The 23,556-nt window shown below is 51.2% G+C and overlaps 1 protein-coding gene across 1 annotated transcript; it reads right to left on the bottom strand.

Moving 5' to 3' along the window:
• Nucleotides 1-1,039: 1,039 nt before the first annotated feature.
• On the bottom strand, nt 1,040-22,290 carry IRX5 (iroquois homeobox 5). Its single transcript, XM_052656426.1, has 4 exons — nt 22,042-22,290; nt 20,573-20,978; nt 19,644-20,423; nt 1,040-1,128 (listed from the first exon to the last, which is right to left on the bottom strand). Exons 1-4 carry the CDS (start codon nt 22,288-22,290, stop codon nt 1,082-1,084), a joined length of 1,482 nt encoding a protein of 493 aa, XP_052512386.1. The 3' UTR covers nt 1,040-1,081.
• Between the last annotated feature and the right edge of the window lie 1,266 nt (nt 22,291-23,556).

Raw genomic sequence — 23,556 nt, 5'->3', positions numbered from 1 at the left:
TCTATGAAACATTCTACCTGTGCCTACCCACTAAGCTTGGATGTTGGAGTATTTGAGGGAAAATGTGATGCAGTTGATGATTTATATGGATTTCAAATTTCACTGAAAAAAGGGAAGGAAAGACCCAGCAATATGGGGTTTGCATTCCTGGATGGTGACAATCAGCCAGTACTGAATGTAGAAAAGGCAGCACTCGGACGCTGAGTTGCCACCACTCTCATATGGCTAGCTTGCCCATCTATGTGGCCTTTCTGGCCATGTCAGCAGGGAAGTTTGAGTCTCTTGAGCTGTGCAAGTATCATACCTATTCATAAAGATGATCACACTCAAGCTTCAGGAATGTTTTACTTCTCTTCTGCTTTCCAAAGATCTTAGTCATCGCCAAACTTTTACCACAGCTGCAGAATCTCGTACATCATCTTCATTGACTGATAAGCTCTAGAAATTGCATATTAACGATGAAGGCCAACATATATAATTCTTTTAATTGTCAATTTTTTTTTTTATGTTGGCAGAGTATTGTTACGACTACCAAAGCACAAACTTCAGGATCTTGTTCATCTTCCTAAGATAATGAATGGGCATTCCTGGAGAAGGTTTTGTTTCAGAATGCAGAGCCCTGTGACTCCAATAATTTGCTGAGGAAGTTACCTCCTGCTGAGGCCAGTGCTGGGGAGGCCTACTGACTGACAGCTGTAATTGATGGGCACTGCTGATGATGCCAGGGTCATGGTCTTGTGGGGCAGGCTGGTGATCTCCTGCCAAGGTCCACTTGAATATCACTGGGAAGGCAGGAGATGACCAATCACAGATGCCTGTTAATAGTCTGTTGACAGAAGATAAGTTAAGAAATAGAGTTATATAAGACTGCTGGGCAGAGCAGGGCAGCTGTGGGAAAGGAAGGGACAAGGAAGGGAAGAAGGAGAAAGAGGAGGAGGAGAATGTTTCTGAATATATTATTCAGGATAGGCTAAGTTATGCTGTTATAACAAATGACCCCAAATCTCAATGGCTTAAAACAACAGAGGTTTATTTCTTGCTCACGGTGCGTATCCATCGAGGGTCAGCAGGGGTCTCCACTTCATGTTGTCCTCAGCCTGGGACCCAGGATGATAGAGGCTCCACCATCTGGCACATCATTATGGGAAAGAAAAAGAGAATTGTGGTGAATTGTGCACGATGTTTAAAGACCCACCTGGAAATAACATGTATTTCCTTGGCAAAGGAAGGTATATGCCCTGCGTCTCTCAGAACCAGTGGAGAAGGACAATTCTGCCACCTGCCCAGGAGGAGAAAAACTGAAAATTTTGTGAAACAGCCTTCATATATACCTCTCAGAGGATCCAAGATTCTAGATATGGAAAGGATCTGTACTTATTGGGAAAATCTGAGTTGCAAATACAGAAGGTGAAACTCAAACTACTTAAGTGAAAGGAAATTTATTGACTCACAAAACTAAAATTCAGTGGCAGGTCTGTCTTCAGGCAAAACTTAATCCAAGGGCTCAAAGTCTCTAACATCTTGTCTTTTACCATCTCTTAGCTCTGTTCCTGTTCTTGTAGACTTTTTTTCAGGTCTTTATAGACCCAAGTTAAAGTTCCATGAGAAAAAAGAGCCTGTACCTCTCTTCAAATTTACTAAAAATCTGAGGCTTCAATCTCAGTCTGGACCATTTTGGGTCATGTGTACATTCCTAAACCAGTCACTGAACCCAGGGGGATGGAATGTTGGGCAGCCTTAAATCATATGTCTACCCTAGAATCAAAATTGAATTAAGTTCGTCAAAAGCATTTAGACCCAGAGGTGAAGACAGATGGTTCCCAAGGGAAATTCAGAATGCTGGACTAGAATAAATATCCAAAAATATACACAAATAAAATTATGCATATCCACTACAGGATGTAGAGATGCTCTGACCCAGTGGTTTTCCAAGTGTTGTTTCATGGTTGTTAAGCCTACACTGGAGTTCCCGTGCTCTCCAAGCTCCCTTTCAATTAGAGTAATTGTGCTCTGTTTGTTAAATATTAGCATTCCATGTAAGATTTCTTTGGAACTAAAAAAGTGGGATTCTCTGCTTAAAAAAAAAAATAAAAAAAACAAGAGGACTAAACAACACTGGTCTTTGATCCCACCTCCTCATTTAAAAAAAGCTGAGACTGAGATTCAGAAAGATTAGATTCTCTTCATGTCTCATTGGCCAGAATGGGTCACCTGACTTCCTCATTGCAAGGGAACTTGGGAAAGTGAGCATCTGGCAAGGGAAATAGGATGATCACAACTGGCCCAGATATAAATGGTTCATCCCTTAGGGCTGGGCACATTGCCACTCCACACAGAGGTGGGGTTCCTTTAGGAAAAGAGAAGGAAGGAAATGGTTCTCCAGGAGCTGTCAGCCATGTTGGTGTGAATCTGATTTCATGGAAAGTTCCTTAAGGCTAGGACTGGGTCTTGTGTCTCTGTTTATTCCCCACTGGTTTGTGAAATTTGCCTGCAATGATCTCTTTTAATCCTCAAAACAATCCTATGACTTTTAAACTGTCTATCTAGAATGGACCCTTATAACTATGATTGTGCCCCATTTTAGAGAAAGAGAAACCAAACTTCAGAGATGAATTAAGTACCGAAGTTCGCACAAGTAGGTAGTTTTGCTTGTTCCTTGCTTTGCTCCTTTATCACTGAGGGAGGAGGGAAATTTAAGCACAAACCTTTCACCATCTAGGGGTTGACTGTAGAAAGGTCGGGCGCAGACAGTGAGAACTGGGGCATGACAGAGTAAACAGCATGTACAAAATCCCAGAAGCAAAACAGTACATAGAAATGACAAATGGTTTTGTAGGTTTAGAGCCTAATAATTAAAGGAATATCATACTTAGGAGTTAAAGCCTTTGTGAGGGCAGTAGAGAACTGATAAATATTTTAGGCAGAAGAATGATATCATCACATACCCAATCTATCTTCATGGGCAAAATCAATTTCAGGGAATAGGACCAGGTCTGGGAGGCTATCAAGGAGATGAGAGATGACAGTGGCCTGGATTCCAGCGTTGGCGACAGGAAGGAAGTGGAGACTCGAAAAAAATTAAGGACGTTGAATCCACCAAATCTGAATCCAGATTTGGTACCTGGAGACGACAATCTGGAGAAGACAGGGAAAGCTGAGGCTGAGTCTCAGGTTTCGAAATGGTGGTGCCATTGGCTGAGGTGGGGCAGGTGTGAGCTGAGGGTGGAGGGCGGGAGCCCAGGCATCCTGGCTCCCGAGGCTGCATTGCTCGTCATGATGTACTCTGGAGGCCCTGTGCTTGTCCCCCATAGGGCTCAAGACTGGGCCACGGGTATTAAGGGAACCCTGATCGAAGTGAGGAAACCTCCTTCACTGGGTGTGGGTACAAGTCCTCACCCAACCAGTTTCTCACCCTGCAAAGAACACCAGGCATAGGTGAGGGCCATTCACCAGGAGCAGGTAGTGAGCCCCTCCCTCATCCTGCCTGGAGCCCCCACCTTTGCCTCTCCCCTGCACCCAAGGTAAGACACCTGGGCCCTCAGATTTCCTGGTAGAACCTGGCATGCATCTGGTTCCTTTCTCCATCTGTATCCTCAGAGAATTACCTGGATGCTCTCATCCCTATTACCCTGAAGCTCAGACGCTGTACCTGGCACAGTACTGAGAGAAAAAGAGCAAAAATCAATGATTTCAACATAATAAATTGATCCTAAAACTTGCATGGAAGCATAAGTCCTCCCAAACAGCCAAGTCAAATAGTTTTGAACAAGAAAAGCAAGAAGGAAGGACTTCCCTGATGCCTTTTCCCCAACAGCACCTCCTCTGGAGAGGGAGCAGTGTGGGACTGGAGCCACTGAGAATGTCCTGGAAGCCTCTAGAAGAACTGAACACAGTCTCTGAAGGGCGAGTGCATTTGGACAGGTGACTGGGTGGTTGCTCTGATGCCAAGGAGCCAGGCTGGGACAAGTGGCTTGGAAAGTGACTGTGTAGCCAGTGTGGCCAGAACACAATACACCCAGGAAAGGGTGTTGTCACACGGGCGCATGGGGTCAGACGGATGAAGAGCTTCAAAGACAGAGGGGGGAACTGTGACTTCTATCGGTCGAAATGCAGCTTAGATTTTGCCACTCTCCCACTCCACAACCTTCTGTAGCTCCCCTGGCTACTGTCTCCTGGCTAACAAGGCAAGAGCATGTGGGTGGAAAGATGGGAGAGCGCCTGGGGACAGAAAGGCCCATTAGGAGGCTGATGTCACAGTCCCAGAGGGAGAGGACAGGGCCTGAAGGGGCCAGGAGGAAGGAAGAGCATACTCTTCAGGGAGGGGTTTCGAGAGATGCACGCCAACCCCCTCCCCACCGTCACCCTGGCCCTCATCACACTGAGGATCACCGCCTCTCTGCAGCATCAGATAGCGTTTCAGGCTCAGCAGATAGCAGGTAACTTATTCTACTCACCGCAGAATAGAGCCACGAAGTAGCCAGAAAAACAACTGCTGCCTAAAACTGTAAAGAACACACAGCAACTCCCTCCTGGATCCAGCTAGGCCCAAAACACAAGAGTCAGATATTCCTAGGTTCATATCTCACTTTAACACTGACTCAGGCAAGTAAACCTCAGTGCCCCAGTTTCTTCACCTATAAAATGGGCCTAATAATAATACATACTCCCTAGGTTTGATGAGGCTTTACTGAGCTCATGTATGTAAAACCTTCAGTGGAATAACTAGTATACACTAAGAGCTCAGTGAGGTAGCTCTTATTATCAATAGCAAAATAATTGTTTAGGTATTATGTTAACCACTGTTCTATGCAATTGATTAGCAGCTTTTAGCAAAGGAATAGGTGTTGGAATTCTCAAACATCATTTATCTTATCATCAAGGTGGAGACGTGATTAAGAAATGTCAGAAGAGGAAACAAATTCCATTCCATTCAATTCAGGAAGTTGTGACTTGTCATTCCTAATTATAAAGTAATAGAGAGATAAATGGACAGATAGTAAATCATGAAAGCTAAACATTTGAAGTACTGACTACTTCAGTAGTGAGATTATGCTCCCTATTTGAAGTACTGACTGCTATTTTTAAAAAATAAAGAAAAGCCTATTCTACCTCCCCCCAAAAGTCCATGCTTTTGTGGCAGAAGTCCATGGTGTCACCTCTAGGAGTTTTCATTACTCAGCAATTTTGGAAATGAGTGATTGATGTAATTAAAGTTATTGGTAAAGAGAGACTCAGTTACCATGGAACAGATGAGTCAGCAGAAAGTTTAAGTAATGAAATAATGTTCCAAGGAATGATTCTTAAAATAAGCTTTTTTTTTTTATTTAATTCTAGCCATTTTAACCATTGCTGGTCAGCAAAAAGATGTGAAGTAGTTAAGAACTGGAGAAAACATGCTACACAATTTTAGAAGTTCTCAGATGAAGTCATTTTCAATCATAGGAAACTATATGTAGTAAGCAATAATGGTAAGTGCTCACATTTCTTGAGAGTTCACCATGGGCTTCAGTGGGCTTTGTATCCATTATCTCATTTAATCCTCATTTTTGAACATTTGGGCTTCCCTGGTAGCTCAGCTGGTAAAGAATCCGCCTGCAATGCAGGAGACCCCAGTTCAATTCCTGGGTCGGGAAGATCCCCTGGAGAAGGGATAGGCTACTCATCCTAGTATTCTTGGGCTTCCCTGGTGGCTCAGCCGGTAAAGAATCCACCTGTAATGTGGGAGACCTGGGTGTGATCCCTGGATTGGGAAGATCCCCTGGAGAAGGGAACAGCTACCCATTCCAGTATTCTGGCCTGGAGAATTCCATGGACTGTGTAGTCCATGGGGTCGCAGAGTTGGACACGACTGAGTGCCTTTCACTTTCACTCTAACATTTAAACAAGCAATGAGGTAGGTACTGTATTATTCTTGTTGTATAGATGCAGATGCTGAATTTCAGAGAGGCTAAGAAACTTTCCCCGGGTTGCACAGCTGACAGAGGGCACAGAGGGGAATGGAATCCAAGAAGTCTGGCACCCAATCACCACTCTGTTTAGATTTCCTGATTGTCTAGTCTGGTTCTTCAATACACCCCAGATAATAGAGTACAGTCAAGATTTGAATTTTGATCTGTCTGATCGCACAGCAGTTTCAAAATTCATATTTCTATGGGAAAATCCAAGTATCCTGGCTTGGGGTGCATTTCTTCATTTTCACTTCCATCAACAGGTATTGAATACCCAGGGTGCTGCAGGCTTTGGTCTCTATGTTGGTTCTACAAACATGGCTGGGACCCTCAGGAGGGTATGTGATGGTCAGTGTGATAGAGGATGAGGCTCAGACTAGTGCTGTGGGTGGGAGATACAGTTGAATAAGGCTTCTCAGAAGGATCTATAGGACTTGAGGACTGCATGCATGTGAAGCATGGGGGAAAGCAAACGGCTGGCACATTTCTAAAGCCTTTCCACTGGATCACTGGATGAAGGAAGGCAAGAGAAACCAAGATCTGGGGTGAGGCTGGGAATGGGAAGGGGGTGACTTTAGTTTGGGACACTTTTTTTCATCTGTCATTTTATATGGCTTTATTCTTATATATAAAATATATATATATAATTATTTTTATTAAAGTATAGTTGATGTACAATATTATATACTATAGGTATATAGTACAATATAGTATTCACAAATTTTAAAGTTTATTCTCCATTTATAGTTTTTATGAAAATATTGGGTATATTCTTCGTGTTGTACAGTGTATCTGTGTAGCTTATTTTATACCTACTAGCTTGTATCTGTCCCTCCCCTACTCCTATATTGCTCTTCTCCTCTTCTCTCTCCCCACTGGTAACCACCAGCTTGTTTTCTGTGTCTGTGAGTCTGCTTCTTTTTTGTTATATTCACTAGTTTGTTGTATTTTTTAGATTTCACATGCAGGAGACCGGGGTTCGATCTCTGGGTCAGGAAGATCCCTGGAGAAAGGAATGGCAACCCACTCTGGTATTCTTGCCTGGAGAATCCCACAGACAAAGGATCCTGGTGGGCTACAGTCCATAGGGCGGCAAAGAGTCAGACATGACTAAACAACTCACACACACACACACACACACGCACACACACATAAGTGATATCAGACAGTACTTGTCTTTTTCTGTGTCACTGATTTCACTTTCTGGCCTAATACCCTCAAACTCCATCCATGTTGTTGCACATGGCAAATTTTCATTCTTCTTTTTAATGGCTGAATAGTACTCTACCATATATATAGAAATTAAGGAAACATAGACATTGAGGAAACAATCCCATTTACCAGTGCATTGAAAAGAATAAAATAACCTAGTTTGGGACGTTTTGAATTTTAGGTATTCGAAGTCCTTCTGGCTGGAGATATAATGCAGGTGGTGAGATGAGTGCCCTGGAGCAGGGGCAGGGGCGGCACTGGAGGTAGGCCAGGTGCGCTGCAGCACCATTGAGGGGTGTGGCAGAGCTTCTGGGCAGGCTGCGGAGGGCCTACCCAACAAACAGGCTAGGCTGAAGGTCCGCGCCCAGAGAGAAAAGGAAAGAGAGGGGAAAGGGACGAGGTGTATGTTTGGGGTGGGGGCTTAACTTCGAGTGACATTACAGCTGCCAACCCAACAGCCCTCTACCCGATAGCACTAAACAGAGTTCCCATGTGTCTCTTTGGCCAGCTTTAGGAAGAAGGGGAGAGAGATGGGGACCTCCCATCTGTAAGCATCTGGCAAAGGGGGCGCTGAAGGGGCAGGGACCTCTCAAAGGGCAATGGATCCATGTCCTCAAGCTCACCCACCCCTTCCCCAAACTTTGCTCAGAGCCTCTCTTCTTGCCCTGCAGAAGGAACAGAGAAGGACTAGAGTCTTTCATGGTGTCAAAGAGCATATTGGTTTGTAGATCTGAGCCTCTTATCCCTAAAGTGTGCATGCTCAGTCACTAAGTTGCCTGACACTTTGCGACCCCAAGGACTGCAGCCCTCTGAGCTCCCCTGTCCATGGAATTTTCCAGGCAAGAATGCTGGAGTGGGTTGCCATTTCTTCCTCCAGGGAATCTTCCCAACTCTTCTTGAACCCTCGTCTCCTGTGTCTCCTGCATTGGCAGGCAGATTCCTTACCACTTTGCTACCTGGGAAGTTCTTAACCCCCCCCCCCAAAATGAACTACAATAAAAGAGACTCAGGCCCTGCAGAACCAGTGGAATGCAAGGAACCAAAGCTTAGCGGGTTTCTAATGATCCTCCCATCTCGGTCCTGCTCCTGCAGAAGCACGCCTGGAGATAAGGGCTACAGTGCATGCTCAGTGACTTCAGTTGTGTCCGACTCTTTGTGATCTCTCATGGGCCGTGGCCCTCCAGGCTCCTCTGTCCATGGGGTTCTCCAGGCAAGAATACTGGAGTTGGTTGCTGTGCCCTCCTCCAGGGATATTCCTGACCCAGGGATGGAACCTGCGTCTCTTACATTGCAGGTGAATTCTTTCCCCCCTGAGCCACCTGGGAAGCCATAAGGGTTCCCAGGGAAGGTTCCCTGGAGGAAGAAATGGCAACCCACTCCAGCATTCTTGCCTGGAAAATTCCATGGACAGGGGAGCTCAGAGGGTTATAGTGCAGGGGATTAATTAGGAAAGAGCAAGGGGGGATAGGGTGGGGACAGGAAGCAGGCATCTCTGACTGCTCTGTCACCAGCCAGCTGCATGATCTTGAGCAAATGGTTTTACCTCTCAGGGCCTGAGTTTCCATTTCTATAAAATGAGCAGTTACTATTTTTCAAAGTGTAGTAAGCACATTTCTGGCGGGGGGAGCGGGGAGGAGGAGACACACAATCATGGGCAAAGCAGAAGGACTGGGGTTGGGGGGAAACCTCTAGAACAACCAGAGACCCTGAGAGACGCCAGTTGCCTTCGAAGCCCAGGCAGCCAAGAACGTCACTAAGTTAGTTAGTTTTGCAATCATTGTCTTCCATTGATGACAAGGGATACTAGCTTTCGGTGACTGTGATGGTATACACATTCCTTTCAATATGAGGAAATGGTGACAAAATTCGAAGGAAATTATTCTGTAAATAGTAGTTTCAAGAGTCAGAGGTGATGATGAGTATTGGGAAGGTGGGGCTCAAATGAGTAAGTTTCAGGGAACACTGAGCAAGGTAAGGGTTCTTTCCTTGCAATTTTGAGTCCTACGGAGTCTTCTCAGACATTTTCTAGAAGTTGTCAGGCATTTACCACCAGATTCAAAGAAAAAACTTAAAAGAAGGTAGGAAGGAAAAAACAAGTCTGGAGAGAAAAAATAATCTCCACCAGCCAAAATAAACCAGGCCAACAATTTCTACCACATTCTTCATGAGAGTAAAGAGGTGGTGTTTATTCCAAATGAGCCCTTTTCTCCAAGTCACCACTCATCCACTCTTTTATGTGATGCAAGAGAGTCAGTCCTCAACTAGCCATGAAGATCTTTGCACGTGTGAGTGTTTAGAGGAAGAGCCACCTATTACTACAGGGTTTAGATTTAGATGCTGGATACAAATAGAAGGCAAACAAAACCAACCAATCAACCAACCAACAACAACAACAACAAAACTTGTGGTTTAGAGCTAAAAAAAGAAAGTCTCAGAAATGACAACTGTGTGGTAAGTCTGATGTCAAACTGTGTTAGCTGGGAAGGTGTCTGGTATGTTCTGGAACTGTGAGGGTATTTGGAATCTAAAGCTAACAGATGTCTCACTCTGCTTGAAAGATGTTGAGATGATGTTTCTAAGGGCCTGTGGGTTCCCTTGGGGACAAAGCCACCGATAGTTTTTACAGGAAAAAAAAAAAATCCCCAAGCTGACGACCATATATAAAATACAAGGATTCAAGAAAAGGATTGAGGGGTTGGAGGAAGCAAAAAACAGTCAAACTGAGACATCAAAAAGAAGAAGAAGAAGATGGAGAAGGAAATGGCAACCCACTCCAGTATTCTTGCCTGGAAAATCCCATGGACAGAGGAGCCTGGTGGGCTACAGTCCACAGGGTCACAAAAAGGCTGGACATGACTTAGCAACTAAACGACAACAAGAACAAAATTTTTTTAAAGTTTTTAAAAAGAAGAGGAAATGCAAAATAAATGCATGAAAGACTCATGATTGAAGTCCTTGTCCCCACTTACATATGTTTGCTAGAAGTTGCTCTGTAAAATGATGGGTGAAGGCACATTCATTTTTTGCTTGCATTATGTGAGTTCATTGTGGGCGGGCAGGCAGTTACTTCCAACAGGAGAAATGAGCAAATCTTTTCAGATGGCAATTATTTAGGGAAGTAAACACTCCTTGGCAGGAGCAGCGGTCCTAGTCCTTCCTGGCTGGTGAGTGTCTAGGGGAGATGACATACTTCTAGCTTTTTCCTCATCTGTACTTCACACCCGGAGTCCTGAGGAGGCAGCCCATCCTCCAGCAGCGTTGGAGGAGGGCTAAGATGTTTCCCGGCCCAGTCTAAAAATATCTCCCTTGACAGCCTGTCATAGTGTCTGAGATTCCACCATTATAAATTCATTCCTCTCTGTTAAGGCATTTTGTTTCCAGGAGTTCTCGGTTAAAATACAGATATCTGCGATATCTTAGCTTGGCTGAGACAGAGGGAGAGAACACAGCCTAGGTGTTAGGAGACTCGGGTTTCCGTTTGGTTCTGCCTATAGACTCAGTGGGGCTTCCCAGGTGGCGCTAGTGGTAAAGAACCTGCTGCCAGTGCAAGAGATGCAAGAGACAAGGGTATGATCCCTGGGGTTGGGAAGATCCCCTGGAGGAGGGCAAGGCAACCCACTCCAGCATTCTTGCCTGGAGAATCCCATGGACAGAAGGGCCTGGAGGGTTCACCATAGGATCACAAAGAGCTGGACACGACTGAAGCGACCTAGCACACGTGCACACGTAAACTCACTATGTGAGCTTGGGCAAGTCATTTTCACTTTCTAAACCTCAGTTTCTCCACTGATTTAAAAAAAAAAGAAAAGGAAAAAAAAAGACAGGAATAAAAAGGGAACTGAACTAGAGAGTTCTGAGATCTCTGGTTTCAGGAGGTACGATCTGTTCACTTCAGGGTTTGGCCCGGACACCAAGTCCTTTGCCACTGGATTGCCAGCGTGTTAAGAGCAACTCCTTTGGGCCAAAGGATTTGGCCATCAGGTCAAGGGAGTATCTTACTTCCCCTTCTCTGAAAAAAAACAAATCCCTGCTCCTTCCTTACTGTTGGCCACCTCAGCAAATGGCAACTCCATGCCTCTGGGTTTTCAGGTTCAAATTCTTGAAGGCACCCAGAATTCCATTTCTCTTGTTCCCAAGAGTGTTTATAGATCCAACCCACCAGCAAAACTTGTTGACCCTTCCTTCAAATTATCGCCCAAACCTGACTGCTTCCATTTCCCTGGCTACCATGCTGGTCCAAGACTGAATTCCATCACCTCCCCCTAAAATTCTCCATCAGCTTCTTAACTGGTCCCTGTGTCTACTCTTACCCTTCCAGAGTCTCAGCTCCTCATACCTGGGGATGCCTTCAAAACATAACTTAGATCCTATCTCTCCCCTGAAAACCTTCCCTCTCCCACTTCCTCCCTCTCTGTCATCATAAAATCCAAAAAGTCTCACATGGACCTATGAGGCCCCATATAATGTGAACCTGGCTTTGCCTTGGTCTAATTCCCTCCCTCAAAAGTTTTATTGCTGTTGCTCAAACTTGCTCCTACCTCAGGATCTTTGCACCTGCTATGCCTTCTGCCTGGAATTCTCTCCCTCCGATTATCTGCCTGTCCTTTTCAGGTGGTTCAGTGGTTAAGAATCCACCTGCCAATGCAAGAGATTTAGGAGACTTGAGTTTGATCCTGGATCAGGAAGATCCCCTGGAGGAGGAAATGGCAACCCATTCCAGTATTCTTGCTTGGGAAATCCCATAGATAGAGGAGCCTGGCAGGCTACAGTCCATGGGATCACAAAGAGTCAGACACAACTGAATGAAAATGCATGCACAGGCACCCATTCCCCCAGCTTATCCACTCAAGTGCCCCCTCCCAGGCGATGCTTCCCAGACTGCCTTGCCTTAATTTTTTTTCCTAATGCTCATCACCTGGAAATGGTGATTAGCCATTATTACACTTATTTGTTTACTTTCTGTCCTCTCTAAAATGTAAGCTCCAGGAAGGCAGGGACTTTGCTTTGCTGCTCGCTGCATCGTCATCACCTAGAACAATGTATTTGGCACATTATAGATGCTCAATTAATGTATGCTGGAGAGAGAGAAGGTAAGGATTTAAGTGGAGCTGCACTAATATGGGGCCCAGCCTAAGCTTTCCACTGGATTGGTCGATGCCAAGGGCTTCCCATGTGCTGCTTCAGCAGGGCAGCAAGTCCTGGGGAGACAAAGGTTAGAGCCTGTTGTTGGGAGATGTGGGCGGGGCGCTGTGTGGGGTACAGGTAGGTAGGGGAGGCAAAGACTCCAAGCTGAGTTTATATGTTTATGGGCTACAGATTTTTTATTCAGACTAGAGGAAGTAGCCAAAAGGCCCTCAGGACACACTCCCAAAGATAGGAGCCTGTAGAGAAAGGGTGGGTTATATGTGAATCAGAACAGCTGTGAACAGTCGTGTGGGCTAACCGGAAATTCAATTCTGCCCCTGTAGGGGATCCCAAGCCAGGTCTAGTCAGCTCCCAAAGGTCAGAGCTGCCTTCTCAGGCTCCCACTGCCCCCCTTAATCAAGTTCTAGAGAGTAATATACAGATGCCAGGGAGGTAGGGAAGGGAAGAGTGCTACAGGATACCAGCCATGCTGGCAGGATTTTCCCCAAGTCAGAACCCAAAGCCTCAAGTCTTCCTCCCTCCCTCCCCTACCCTCAGGCCTCGGCTAGCATCTTCAGTGAAGTGAGGTCTTAAGAGATATGACCATAATAACTCTATCAAAGGATGACCACATGCCACCCATTAGAATCCTCACAAAACAGGTGGTACAGGCCATTGTACAGAAGGGGCCATTGAGGTTCAGAGAGGTTATGTGATCTGCCCAGGGACACACAGCTTATTAAATTGCAGACGTAGAATTGAGTCACCAAGGCCAAAGGGCCCAACCAGTAAGCTATAATGCCTCTGGACAACAGCCTACATCTCCGTACTGCCTGGGGTGCCCTGGTCAAGTCCTGGCTTCTAGAATACTGGAGCAGCGCTGTCCACCTCTGAGCCTGCTGCCACAGGAGTCCCTCCCAGCCCCCGTACCACCCCACACTACAGCCGACAGCCTGCTGGGATGGTGGAATGGCTGGAGTCCACATCCCAAATACAAGGCTGGTCAGCAAAAAGTGGCTAAAGAAAAGGAAAGCGCCCAGGGCCAGGGCTGGATGCAAATAGAAATCCTTGAAGACGCTGAATCCTCTGAGGTAGAACCCCAGCTGTGTGGAGCGCTTCCGACAGGCCGCTGGTGCGCACCAGAGCTCTCCAGCCCTTGTTTGATGAGCAGCGGCCAATAAATTCATTAATCATCATTTTATGCCTCATCAAACCCCCTCCAAGCCCCTCCATGGGAGTTACACAAATTAGCCCCTGAAAAGACAGTAATTTCAGTTTAGCGATGTAAGTGCTTTCTGATGGGCTCCGCGCACAGAGCTCTCCTGACAAGCCAATCCATCAGCGCACTGGGAACCGGGCGCGGCCGGGCCGCCCGGACCAGCCGGCCCTCACCAGGCCCAGCCCTGCCCAGCCTAGCTTGCGACGGCTACCTGGCGAGTGTCTCGGCCTAGGGCGCCCCCTTTCCCCAGCTCTTTTGCACCCATCCTCCGAAGTCTGTCTCAGCCGCCCTTTTGCCCTCACCCACCCCTACCTGCTCCTCAACCTTCTGAACAGGAAAGAAACTGTTGGAAACACCGAGGATCAAAATCGGTTAACGAACTTCTCCGAGGGTTAAGGAGACAGACGTACTGATGCTGAAGTTCTGAACTCTCGCCCAGGGGAGGGGAGAACCAGGTAGCCCTTTCCCCTCATACAGTCTGGATGTCGGGGTTCGGCGGCCCTTTGAAACCATGGAAGGGTTATGTGTATTGCGGGCATACTTTATTGGGGAGAGGGTGTGTCCATGCCAGTCCTGAAAGAAATCCCCGGATCAAAAAGAGAGCCGTCTGGGAACAGAGAAGAGGCTCTCCGCGCCTGGAGGGCGGCTCCACGGGACCCTGGTGGCTGGAGGTGGGGGACACGCCTGGCCTTTTTCGCGGCCCTAGCCACATGGGGTGAAAGATGACGCCTGGGGAGGGGAGCAGGAAAGGATTTTTCCATCGAATGGGCCTGGCCAGTAGGACTCCAGTATAGGGAGTTGGGTATGAAAGGAGAGGGGAACAAACCTCAGAACATTGTGGCGAATGGTTGGGTATTGGCAAGCGCGAAGCCAAAGCCGCGCCTTCTCACTTTCCGGTCCTGGTGCACAGAAGGTACCAAGCGGATCCTACCCGGCGGGCAGGGGAGATGGACGAGGAGCCGCGGTCCACCGAACCGACTGACCAGCGCGCACGGCCGCGGAGAGCTCGAGCGCCCGGCGACGCGCCCCTCCTTCATTAGCTTCCCCTCCACGCGGCGCTGCCTCGGAAAATAAGTTAGCAAACGGGGAGCCGTTTATCTCTTTTATCTTGGGGCCTGATCCAATTAAATAAGTGCACATTTACATTTGCATCCATCAGGCGGGAGCACTGAGAGCCCGGGGTTTGCTCGGAGCAAATAAAAGCAGATTTCACTGGGAAAAGTGGCGTCTGGGAGCGCCGGACTCCTCCGGGCGCCGGAAACGAGCGCGGCCCGGAGGGCGGCCTTGGGGACCTTGGGTTGGGGCTTGAGGCCGACTGGAGGCCAGAGATCCCCAACGGCCCGGAGGGGCTCCGGCTAGGGCGGGGTGTGCAGCCGGAGCTGCCTCCCGGCCCCCGAGGCGATCGTGTTAGGCCACAACCTGGGCCCCACCTGGTGCCTGGGACCCAAGTCGCATTTAGAGCGAAAACGAAAAGAAGAACCGCTCCGGCCTGGTCCAAAAGGGAGACCCGCGGGGTGGGTCTACGGACAGTCCGGCAGCTTTGGCCAGTTTAGGGGGAAGAGCAGGAGGCAAGTTCCAGGTCCGGCCGATTTCCCTCCTATTCGGCGGCCGAGAGGCAAAGGAATGCGAAGAGCCAAACAGAGGGCGCGCCTCCCGCTGTCCTCCAACGTCCTGGCCCGAGGGGAGATCAGGGGACACCTTCAGGAGGGGTAGAGGGCATGTCCAGGTGAGCACCTCCAGCTTTGCCACGCCGGCCTCATTAAAGATTCGCTCTAAACCGGGTTTGAAGAATTTGAGGGTAGTTTTAGCAGCAAAGATGTCTAACCCACAGGCCAGAAGATAGAAATGATCTCTGGGGGCCGCGGCTGCATGGTAGACCCCGCTACATGCCAAACCGCAAATAAAAAACTGTCCGGGGGCCCTGAGGCCGGGCACGGGAAGGCCCGCAGAAATGGAATGCGTGCCCCTAAAGCCGAGCGGGAGCACCCGAAATGCCCGGGCTGCGCGGGCGGCGGCCCCCACCAGCAGGCTGCTCCGGCCGCCCGCAGATTGCTCAACTGCCTGCAGCTGGTTTGTAAAGACTGTGCCCCAGCCTTGGCAGGCATCTGCAGGGTTAATCCTCTTTTGGTCGCAGGCCCTGCTTCCCGAATCCCCAGTGTTAACTAGGTTCTGGGTCCCAGGCCGGAGCGAGTGGGATGGCGGGGGAGTTTACATTTGACCCTCTTGGGGTCCAGAGCTAAGGATCCAGCGGCGGGGGTGGGCGGGGGGTGAGGAGGGGGCATGGCCGGGTGTCGCCTAACTTCTTCTCTCTGCGAGCCGCAGGGCGCTCGGGGACCAGTAGGCGGCGCCCTTCCTGAACTGCATCCGCCTGCGTCTCCCTCTTGGGAGCGCAGGCACATTCCTTTCAGTTTGGGCGCTTTGCAAGGGCGTTATTTCGTGTCTCTGCCCGGGGTTGGCAGCTTGTGAGGCGGGACAGGTGGGCTGGTTGGCATCACCCGTTCTGAAACCGCACGCACGACCACCTTACCCCAGACCCTCAATCTTCCAGGTTCCAAGAGCTGCGTACATCTCGGGGGAAATGAGAGGGCCCCGAGGGGTTTGCAACCAGGAGGCCTCGATGAAGGCTCCTCACCCAGGCCTAAGAACAACACTTCGGACACTGGGCCCCGGATCCGAGGAGTGGGGAAGAAAAGGGGCCCTTTCTGCAGCCTCAACCTCTCTGAGCCCTCGGGGACTGACTGGGCTGTTGGCTTGTCACCCCAAATCCCAGAAGCTGATTCTGCCGCGCACAGAGGGGGAAAGGGGAAGAAACCCAGCGGGTCTCTGGTTTGGAGCTCCCTGGGTAAGGGTGGCGGGGGCTGACTGCAGGGACCCCACTCAGTGATCCCGCGGCCTCTGTTGCTGGACTCAGCAACTCTTTTGCGAGATGCAGCGACTCCTAGTCACCCTCAGTGTCAGGCTAGCCTCTGTTTAGGCACTGGAACCAGCGCAGCCAAGCGCAGGTGGCAAATGCCGCGCAACCCCCGCAACGAGGTGTTTTAGGCGCTGCTTCGTATCGCGTAATTTGCGCGCCCCAGTTCAAGTGTGCGAACAAACCTCCGGCACAGGCCGGAAGGTTTCCCCCCTGCCCTCCCCGCCCCACCGCCCCTTGCAAAGAGCATTGCCTTCGACACGGCCCAAGATGTGGCCAAGCAGAGGCTCAGAGGCTCTAGGAGGGACTTGGAACCTTACAGACAAGCCACTACTTCTGAGATTAAACGCGGGAGACTGTCTTAACCGCACATACCTCGATCCGCCCGGCAGGCAGCCCCCAAACTGAAAAGTCTCTACACACCAGAAAAAAACATTGGTCAGCGAACCCTAGCTCTGGAAAGGAGAAAACCCTAAACTTAATTCGGAGCTTGTACTTAGGGCAAAGTACGCAAAGAAAACTAGAGGCCAGGGTAGGAGGGATGCAGGCAGGGGACAGCGAATTTGGGCATCAGCCTTCCAACCTCTGGCGGTCTCGCTGCCCAGCTGGAGGCGCTTCCCGCAGCCCCTCGTTGGGGAAAAATGCCGCGGGCTCCCCGGTGCGCGGCTCCCGTTCCCAGGCAGCCCCCGCGGGCATTCGGCTCCCAGCCCCGAGCCTCGGCAATCAGACCCGGGAGGCCCGCGCCTCGCCATTTGCATATTCCCGGGAACACAAGGAGGCCTGTAATTTTCTTTTTAAAATCGTTGGGCAGGGTTTAGGGCCAGTGCTTCCAAATCCCGCAGAGTTGATGTCGTCCTTAAACTGGACTGGCCTATTCTGACTTTTTTAGAAGAGAAGGTGATTCCTGGGGTTACATATTCAACAGGGGGGAAAAAGCTGATTGTGAACCGGGCTGTGTGTGCGGGGGGCGGTTGTGGGTGGAGGGGATTGGAGCGCGGGGGGTAGGGCAAGTCATCTCTGGAATTCAATTGTTTTAAAAAAATCATTTATAATTAAAGGGACAAAGTAAAATACGATCGTTTCATGCATATTTAATCATTCACACTTCCAAGTTTGAAACCATTTTCCCTGAGTGAATTTTCTCACTAATTTAAACTCTGAAGTCGACTGCCATTCGCCAAAACATCTGGACAATGCTGGTTTCAAACTTGTTTAAATTCGAATAAGCTAAAAGAGCCCCGTTGCAGGTTTAAAGGAAAAAGAAAAAGTAGCAAAAGTAAAAACTCCGGTGAAAGTTCGGGCGGTGTTTAAAAAATCAAGTAGGGTTAAAGTACTCTTGAGTAGAAATGCAAATATGTGCATTTTGATTTAGCCTAATTAAACTGGTGTTATGTGCAAACACATTCTCTCTACACTCAGAGGCTTGGGTTTAATAGAGCAAATTAATTTCCCTCGCTGGCGTACGTTTTTGCCCTAAAGCCTCCCCTTCCCCGACCAGTGAAAATTTCCCACGAAATTCCACGCGTCCGCGGTTCTCCATCTCCAGCGCAAAATGGAGACTGGAGCACCGACAGTGCTAGCGGGCCTCGGGCGCAGGGCGGTTTCTCTTCCTCGTTTGGGACTGAGACCCGACCTGACTTCGTTTTGAGATGAAATGTGCGGGATTAAATGGAGAAAATAAAACCTCAGAAATACTTTTGCAGCTACTCGAGACTCTTGAATGAGCGATGGGAGACGTGCTAAGGTGACGACAAGCCTGATCAAATCCACAACGGCCTCATTATCTAGGCAAATGTCCTTTAACTGCTGAATGCCTCTTGTCCGAAAACGGGGTCCGTGGGGTGGGGCGGGGGACTCTTCTGGTCCATCCGGGGCTCCCCTTCCTTCCCCCAAGCGCCTGTGGTGCTCCCTCCCCCACTTCCGCCCCCTCTCTTGCCAATCTACTCTGCAAAGTGCAGGCTTGTAATTCAGGACAAGTGTGACACCTACCTGTGAAAGGGGGGAACCGTCCCCTCGCTGGTCCCGCGGCCCCAGCCCCGCGGCTGCGCGGGGAATCTACCCGGCCGCCTACCACCCGCACGGTCGCGGATGGAACATTTACTAATTTAATGAAATCCAGCGAAGAGATCAATGCCCAGTTTTGAAGAGGCAGAGACGACAGTGACTTGGGAAAGCCTTCTCCTTGGCATCCCCCAACTGCTTCCCGCCCGCATTAGCCCAGAGCACCTTTGAAATAGTAATAAGGGCTAAATCCGGCATAAAATCGAACTCATTAGCAAAGTTCACCAGCTGATTGCTTTGCATAAAACACGACACTGATTGGAAGTAATTAGGTTAAGCGTTGGAGCTCGGGTGGTGCGTGTCTCTAACTGGCTTTGCCATCTCTTCTCCCTTCTGGGCACACACTTGGGTCTCTCTCGTCCCTCCTCCAGGGTCCAATCACCCCCCACAGCAGCCCGCATCAGTGATCCAAATTTGCATTCCGGGCAGGGCCAGGTTCCCTGGAGCTCGAAGCCTAATTACGGTTTCCCGCTGGCAAACTGGGTTCGGTGGAACCTTTCATTCCCCACTTCGAAAAAAAGTTGCAGGTTGCATCTTTTGTCCAGGGCGATGGACAGTTTATTGAGGCTTGTAACAAGTAATGAGTGGCTCTGATTATGTTAAAATCTCTTTTAATTAAATATTTTGCATTTTACAAAGGCGGCTGCAGTTTCTTTTACTTTTCAAATCTAAGAGTATATAACCTGTTTCCTTTCTGTAATAATACTTTAGCTCATACCCAGAAAAAATCAATAGGTGTAAAAAAATTAAATTAAACCTGTATTTTTAAACTATGAAACAGTTTTGGGGGAAACACAAATGTATATATTTATATTACAAAAAAAACATTAAATGCCTGTACAGGTGTCTTAATTTCATAATTTACTTCAAAGATATTGAATTATCAATTTAAATACAAAAATGCTACATTAAATATACAGAATAAGATTTAATACAAATCCTTTTTTAAATTTTTCTTTTCAGTTGGTTAAGACATTTCTGTGGGTGTGTGGAGATGTTTACATTTTTATATCATCCATCTCCATGTACTATAAACTTTTTAGTAGGAGGGGTAGTTTTGCTTTTCTCTCATGTTGATGGAAAAATAACTGCCAAGGCCATGTTTTCTTTTTTTAATAAATTAGGAAGGTCCGGGACCGACGCAGCCCGCGTTAAATGTCGGACATACCTTTCTTCAATTCATAGGGAGAGTCTTTGCACAGGTCTAGCTGGGACTGGCTCCGCAACATTTTCGGGTCTTTAGCCAAAGCGTCCGCTCGATTCAACACGGTCTGGTTTAATCCATTGAAATGCGAGCCCGGACCCGTGGTGGGGCCTGGCCCGGGCCCCGGGTGGCCGTGAAGGTGTCCGAAGGAGCCATAGTTCGTGTAGCCAGGATAGAAGGGCGCCGTGTAGTAGAGAGGCCGGGACAACACCGTCCCGCCTGGGAAGGGACACTGCGCCGAGGGCGAGCGCGATGGCGCCGGGGCTGGCGAGGCGCGGCTGCCTCCTAGGGCTTGCCCAGCTACGGGCCCGGGGCACGGTGGGCACGGAGAGCCCTCGCTCCCGCCGCCCCCGTCCTTGACCTTGTCCGAGGATGTGGCGATCTCCGCCAGAGACCACAGTTTGGGCTTGGCGAGCACCGCCTGCGGCGGCGGCGGTGGCGGCGAGTGTATGACCGAGGACCCTCCGGGACCGGGGGGCAGCTCTCCCGCGGCTGGGTGCGGGCCCGGAGCCGGCGCGCCGGAGGGGTAATGAGGGGCTGGGTCCTCGGCCAGCCGCGCTGCCGCGGGCCCGGCCGGGGAGAGCCCGCCGGCGCGGGGGGGCCCGGGCAGCGCGTCGAGGCGGCCCTCGGATGGCGGCTCCTTAAAATCCGAGTCGCTGAGGCTGCCCTCGGTCTCCTTGCCGGCAGGGGTGGGCGGCCCCTGCAGCCGTTCACAGCCCGAAACCGCCTTTTGCTCTGCTCCTCCTGCGGGTGAAACCCAGGCGGTCAGAGGCACGAAGGCCACAGGTCCCCACCCGCAAAGGCAAAAGGCCCTGTCCCCAATCTCCAGGCCTTGGGCGCCCCCTCTCCAGGCCCCTCTTTGGCTCCACACACCCTTTCCCGCGTCCACCAACCTGCTTCGGGGCCCTCGGGGTCGCCCTTGTCCTCGGCCTTCTGGGGCTCATCCTCGTCGTTCTTCTCCAGATCAATGTTCTCCTCCTCCTCCTCGTCCTCGCTGCGGTTCCGTGGCGTCCACGTCATCTTGTTCTCCTTCTTGAGGCGCCGGCGCGCGTTGGCGAACCAGGTGGACACCTGGGTGAGGGTCATCTTGGTGATGATGGCCAGCATGATCTTCTCGCCCTTGGTGGGGTAGGGGTTCTTGCGGTGCTCGTTGAGCCAGGCCTTGAGCGTAGCGGTGGCGTCTCGCGTGGCGTTCTTCCGGTACGCGGGGTCCCCGTACGGGTACGAGCCCAGGGGCGCCGCGTACGGGTGGTACCCCAAGGAACCTGCCATGCCCGGTGTATGGTCGTAGGGAGAGCCCTGCAGGGAACGGGCAGAGAGAACGTGAGTGGGCCGTGGTCCCCAGTTGGCACCTGGGCGACCGAAGCACACTTCCTCTGCGCCCAGGGGTCTTCGGGCAGCGAGGCCCGCACTCAGGCTTCCCCTGGGGTAGGGCTGGAGGGCTCAGACCCGGGGGCAACCCCTCTTTCTCCTTAGAAGGAAGCAGAGGCCGCCAATCCCTGAGTCCTTGGAGGCTCTTGGAGCAGTCCAGGCTTCCCCGGCACCTGGTAGGCCCCCCTCTGGCTGGGCACGTCCTCCCCCGCGTGAGCAGATCCGGCCACCGAGGCCAGGCCCCTCTACCCAGAGAGAGGCCCGGGCAGCGGCGGCGACTCTGCTCTCTGCGCCCGAGTGGCTGCGCAGTAGAAACAAGGGTAGTGAGCAAAGGAAGTCAAGGAATTTTTTTCCCCCACAGAGAAAGGCAAACGAAGATACAAGCCTTGTCCCTGCACCCCCTCCCCTCCAAAAGTGTTACCCCAAACCGAAGCCACGGCGCTTTTCCAGAAAGTGCACCCGGCCGAAAAATCCCGGATGCACCGCAGCTCGCCCGACTTTTCAGAAATTTAATACCTCCAAATCGGATTGCGAAGATAGGATTACGGATTTGCAACATTTTGGAGGACTAATTAAAGGCGAGGCCAAACACATTTACACAGACCGAGCACGCTTCTGTTCAGATTTCGGATCTATTTCTTTTGAACTACTTTTCGCCAAATGGCCAAACCCCCCAAAATGAAATAGAGTAAAATGTGCAGGACGGCCTGGAGCTCACGTTTGAACCAAATGTTGCTCTTTGAAGCGACCTCTCCCCCAAAAAACCCCTTCCGCCAAGTTAGCGATCTGAGCAAGACGCGGCTCTCCTCTCCGTGCAACTCCTGAGCCCGAAACCCGGGCGAAGCCGAGAGAGACAATCGCCCAAGTTCGCAGGGGCCGCGAGGCTCGGCGGGACGGTCCGCGGTGAAGCCGAGGCCCGTGTCCCCCGCAACCCCCGCCCGCCACGCGCGGCCCCAGCTGCCCTCGCCCGCCCAGGCTCCCGCTTACTTACCACGTACGAAGAGAAGGCGGCGGCGGCTGCCGCCGCGGGATCGGCACCGTACTGGAGGTGCGAGTTGTAGCCCGGCGAGGGCGCCGTGAAGGCGGTGGAGCCGGCGTAGGGCGAGAACGCGGAGCCCGACGACGAGCGGCCGAGCTCATCCGTGCGGGGCCCCGAGATGACGCTGGTGCTGTACGCCGGGCAAGAGTAGAGCGCCAGCGAGGCGGACGGCTGGTACAAGTAGCCCTGCGGGTAGGACATGGCCACACACGGGCATGGGGCGCTCCGCGCCGCGGCCGCCAACGAGCCGGGCGGCGCCCTGCGAGGGCGAGCGGGCGGGCACCTGGTCTCCGCCTGCCCCGGGCCGCCGCTCCTCGGGCCCCGGCTCCCGGGCTCCGGCCCGCGGCGCCTCCTCGCTGGCTTCCCGCGCGCCTCCGGCTGCGACCGATGAGCCCGCTCCTCCGCGCGCCTCGCTCCTCCCGGCAGGGTTTCCCCCCCCTCCCTTGTTGCTTTCTCTTTTTCCCCCTCGCTCTTTGCACTGGGGGGCTCCGCTTTTGGCTTCGCAAAGGTCCTGCCAAGATGCTAAGTTGGAAATTGAGGATTCTGACGCCTTGTGCGCGCCTGAAGCTCCTCCTTCCCGGGGTGTAGTCGGTGGGAGGACTGGCAGGAGCCTCTGGGCGGCCGCAGCCAACCCGGCCGCCAGGCGCTCCTCGTCCTCTCCCTCTTCCTCCCCGGCTCCCTCTCCCGCTCGCTGGCGCTCCCCTCGCCCCTCCCTAGCGCCCGCCTCTCCTCCGCGGCCCTCCTCTCCCCCCTCCTCTTATTCCTCCCCTCCTCCCCTCATCGGTCTCTCCCTCTCTCTCACTCAGACTCACGAGCGCCGGCCCCAGGATGACAATCACATCCCAGGCGCGACGATCTCTTCCAACTTTCCTCCCCTGCTAAGTCGGGGAGGAGGAGCGGCGGTTCCGACACAAGCGGGCCCTGGTGGCCGGTCCGCGTTCCGACGCACAAAGGGAACGAGGCAGCGGACCACGCGCCAGCGAACGCTCTGCTTTTTCTACGCCACAGTAAATCGCGGAGTTAGCGGATTTCTTGTTCGCGAGGAGGCTGGGCTCCAAAGCGGATCGCCGTCCACCCTCCCCTGGTTTCTCCCCCTAGTTTAAAGGACCCACGAGAGCGCTGGAGACCCAGATGGATGCCAGCGTTCAGGGCGCTGGGAGTCCGGGGTGACTATCCTCCACCAGCAGCAGCAGGTGGGCGAGAGACAGGCCTTGGACATCTGCACGTCTCCGGCTCAGCCTCCCGTCCACCAACTCCCCGCCAGACGGCGAGGGAGGAGACACTGGGGACCCAATACTGCGGGGGGAGCCTTTCTCTAGAGAGGTTGTGGGCAAGAGCTGCCAGACGGAGGAGAAGCAGCTACACTGGAGTAAGTCTCTGGACTCCATTACGCCCTCTCCCACAATGGCTCGCTGCCCCTTTCTTGGGGCTTTGCATCACCGGCAGCTCGCCCCTCCAGGCCGGTGG

This window comes from Budorcas taxicolor, chromosome 18 (genome assembly GCF_023091745.1).
Source record: "Budorcas taxicolor isolate Tak-1 chromosome 18, Takin1.1, whole genome shotgun sequence".
NCBI lineage: Eukaryota > Metazoa > Chordata > Mammalia > Artiodactyla > Bovidae > Budorcas > Budorcas taxicolor.
Note: the sequence above shows the minus strand (reverse complement) of the source record. Positions and strands in the feature narration are given on the sequence as shown.

What these genes read in the sequence shown, in the direction of transcription:
- IRX5 (XM_052656426.1), bottom strand. Translation starts at nt 22,290, where the DNA reads ATGTCCTACCCGCAGGGCTACTTGTACCAGCCGTCCGCCTCGCTGGCG. An exon ending in CCGCCTTCTCTTCGTACGTG is followed by an intron (nt 20,979 to 22,041) that starts GTAAGTAAGCGG and finishes CGTTCCCTGCAG; the next exon opens with GGCTCTCCCTACGACCATAC. An exon ending in TCCCTATGAATTGAAGAAAG is followed by an intron (nt 1,129 to 19,643) that starts GTATGTCCGACA and finishes ATGATGTGCCAG; the next exon opens with ATGGTGGAGCCTCTATCATC.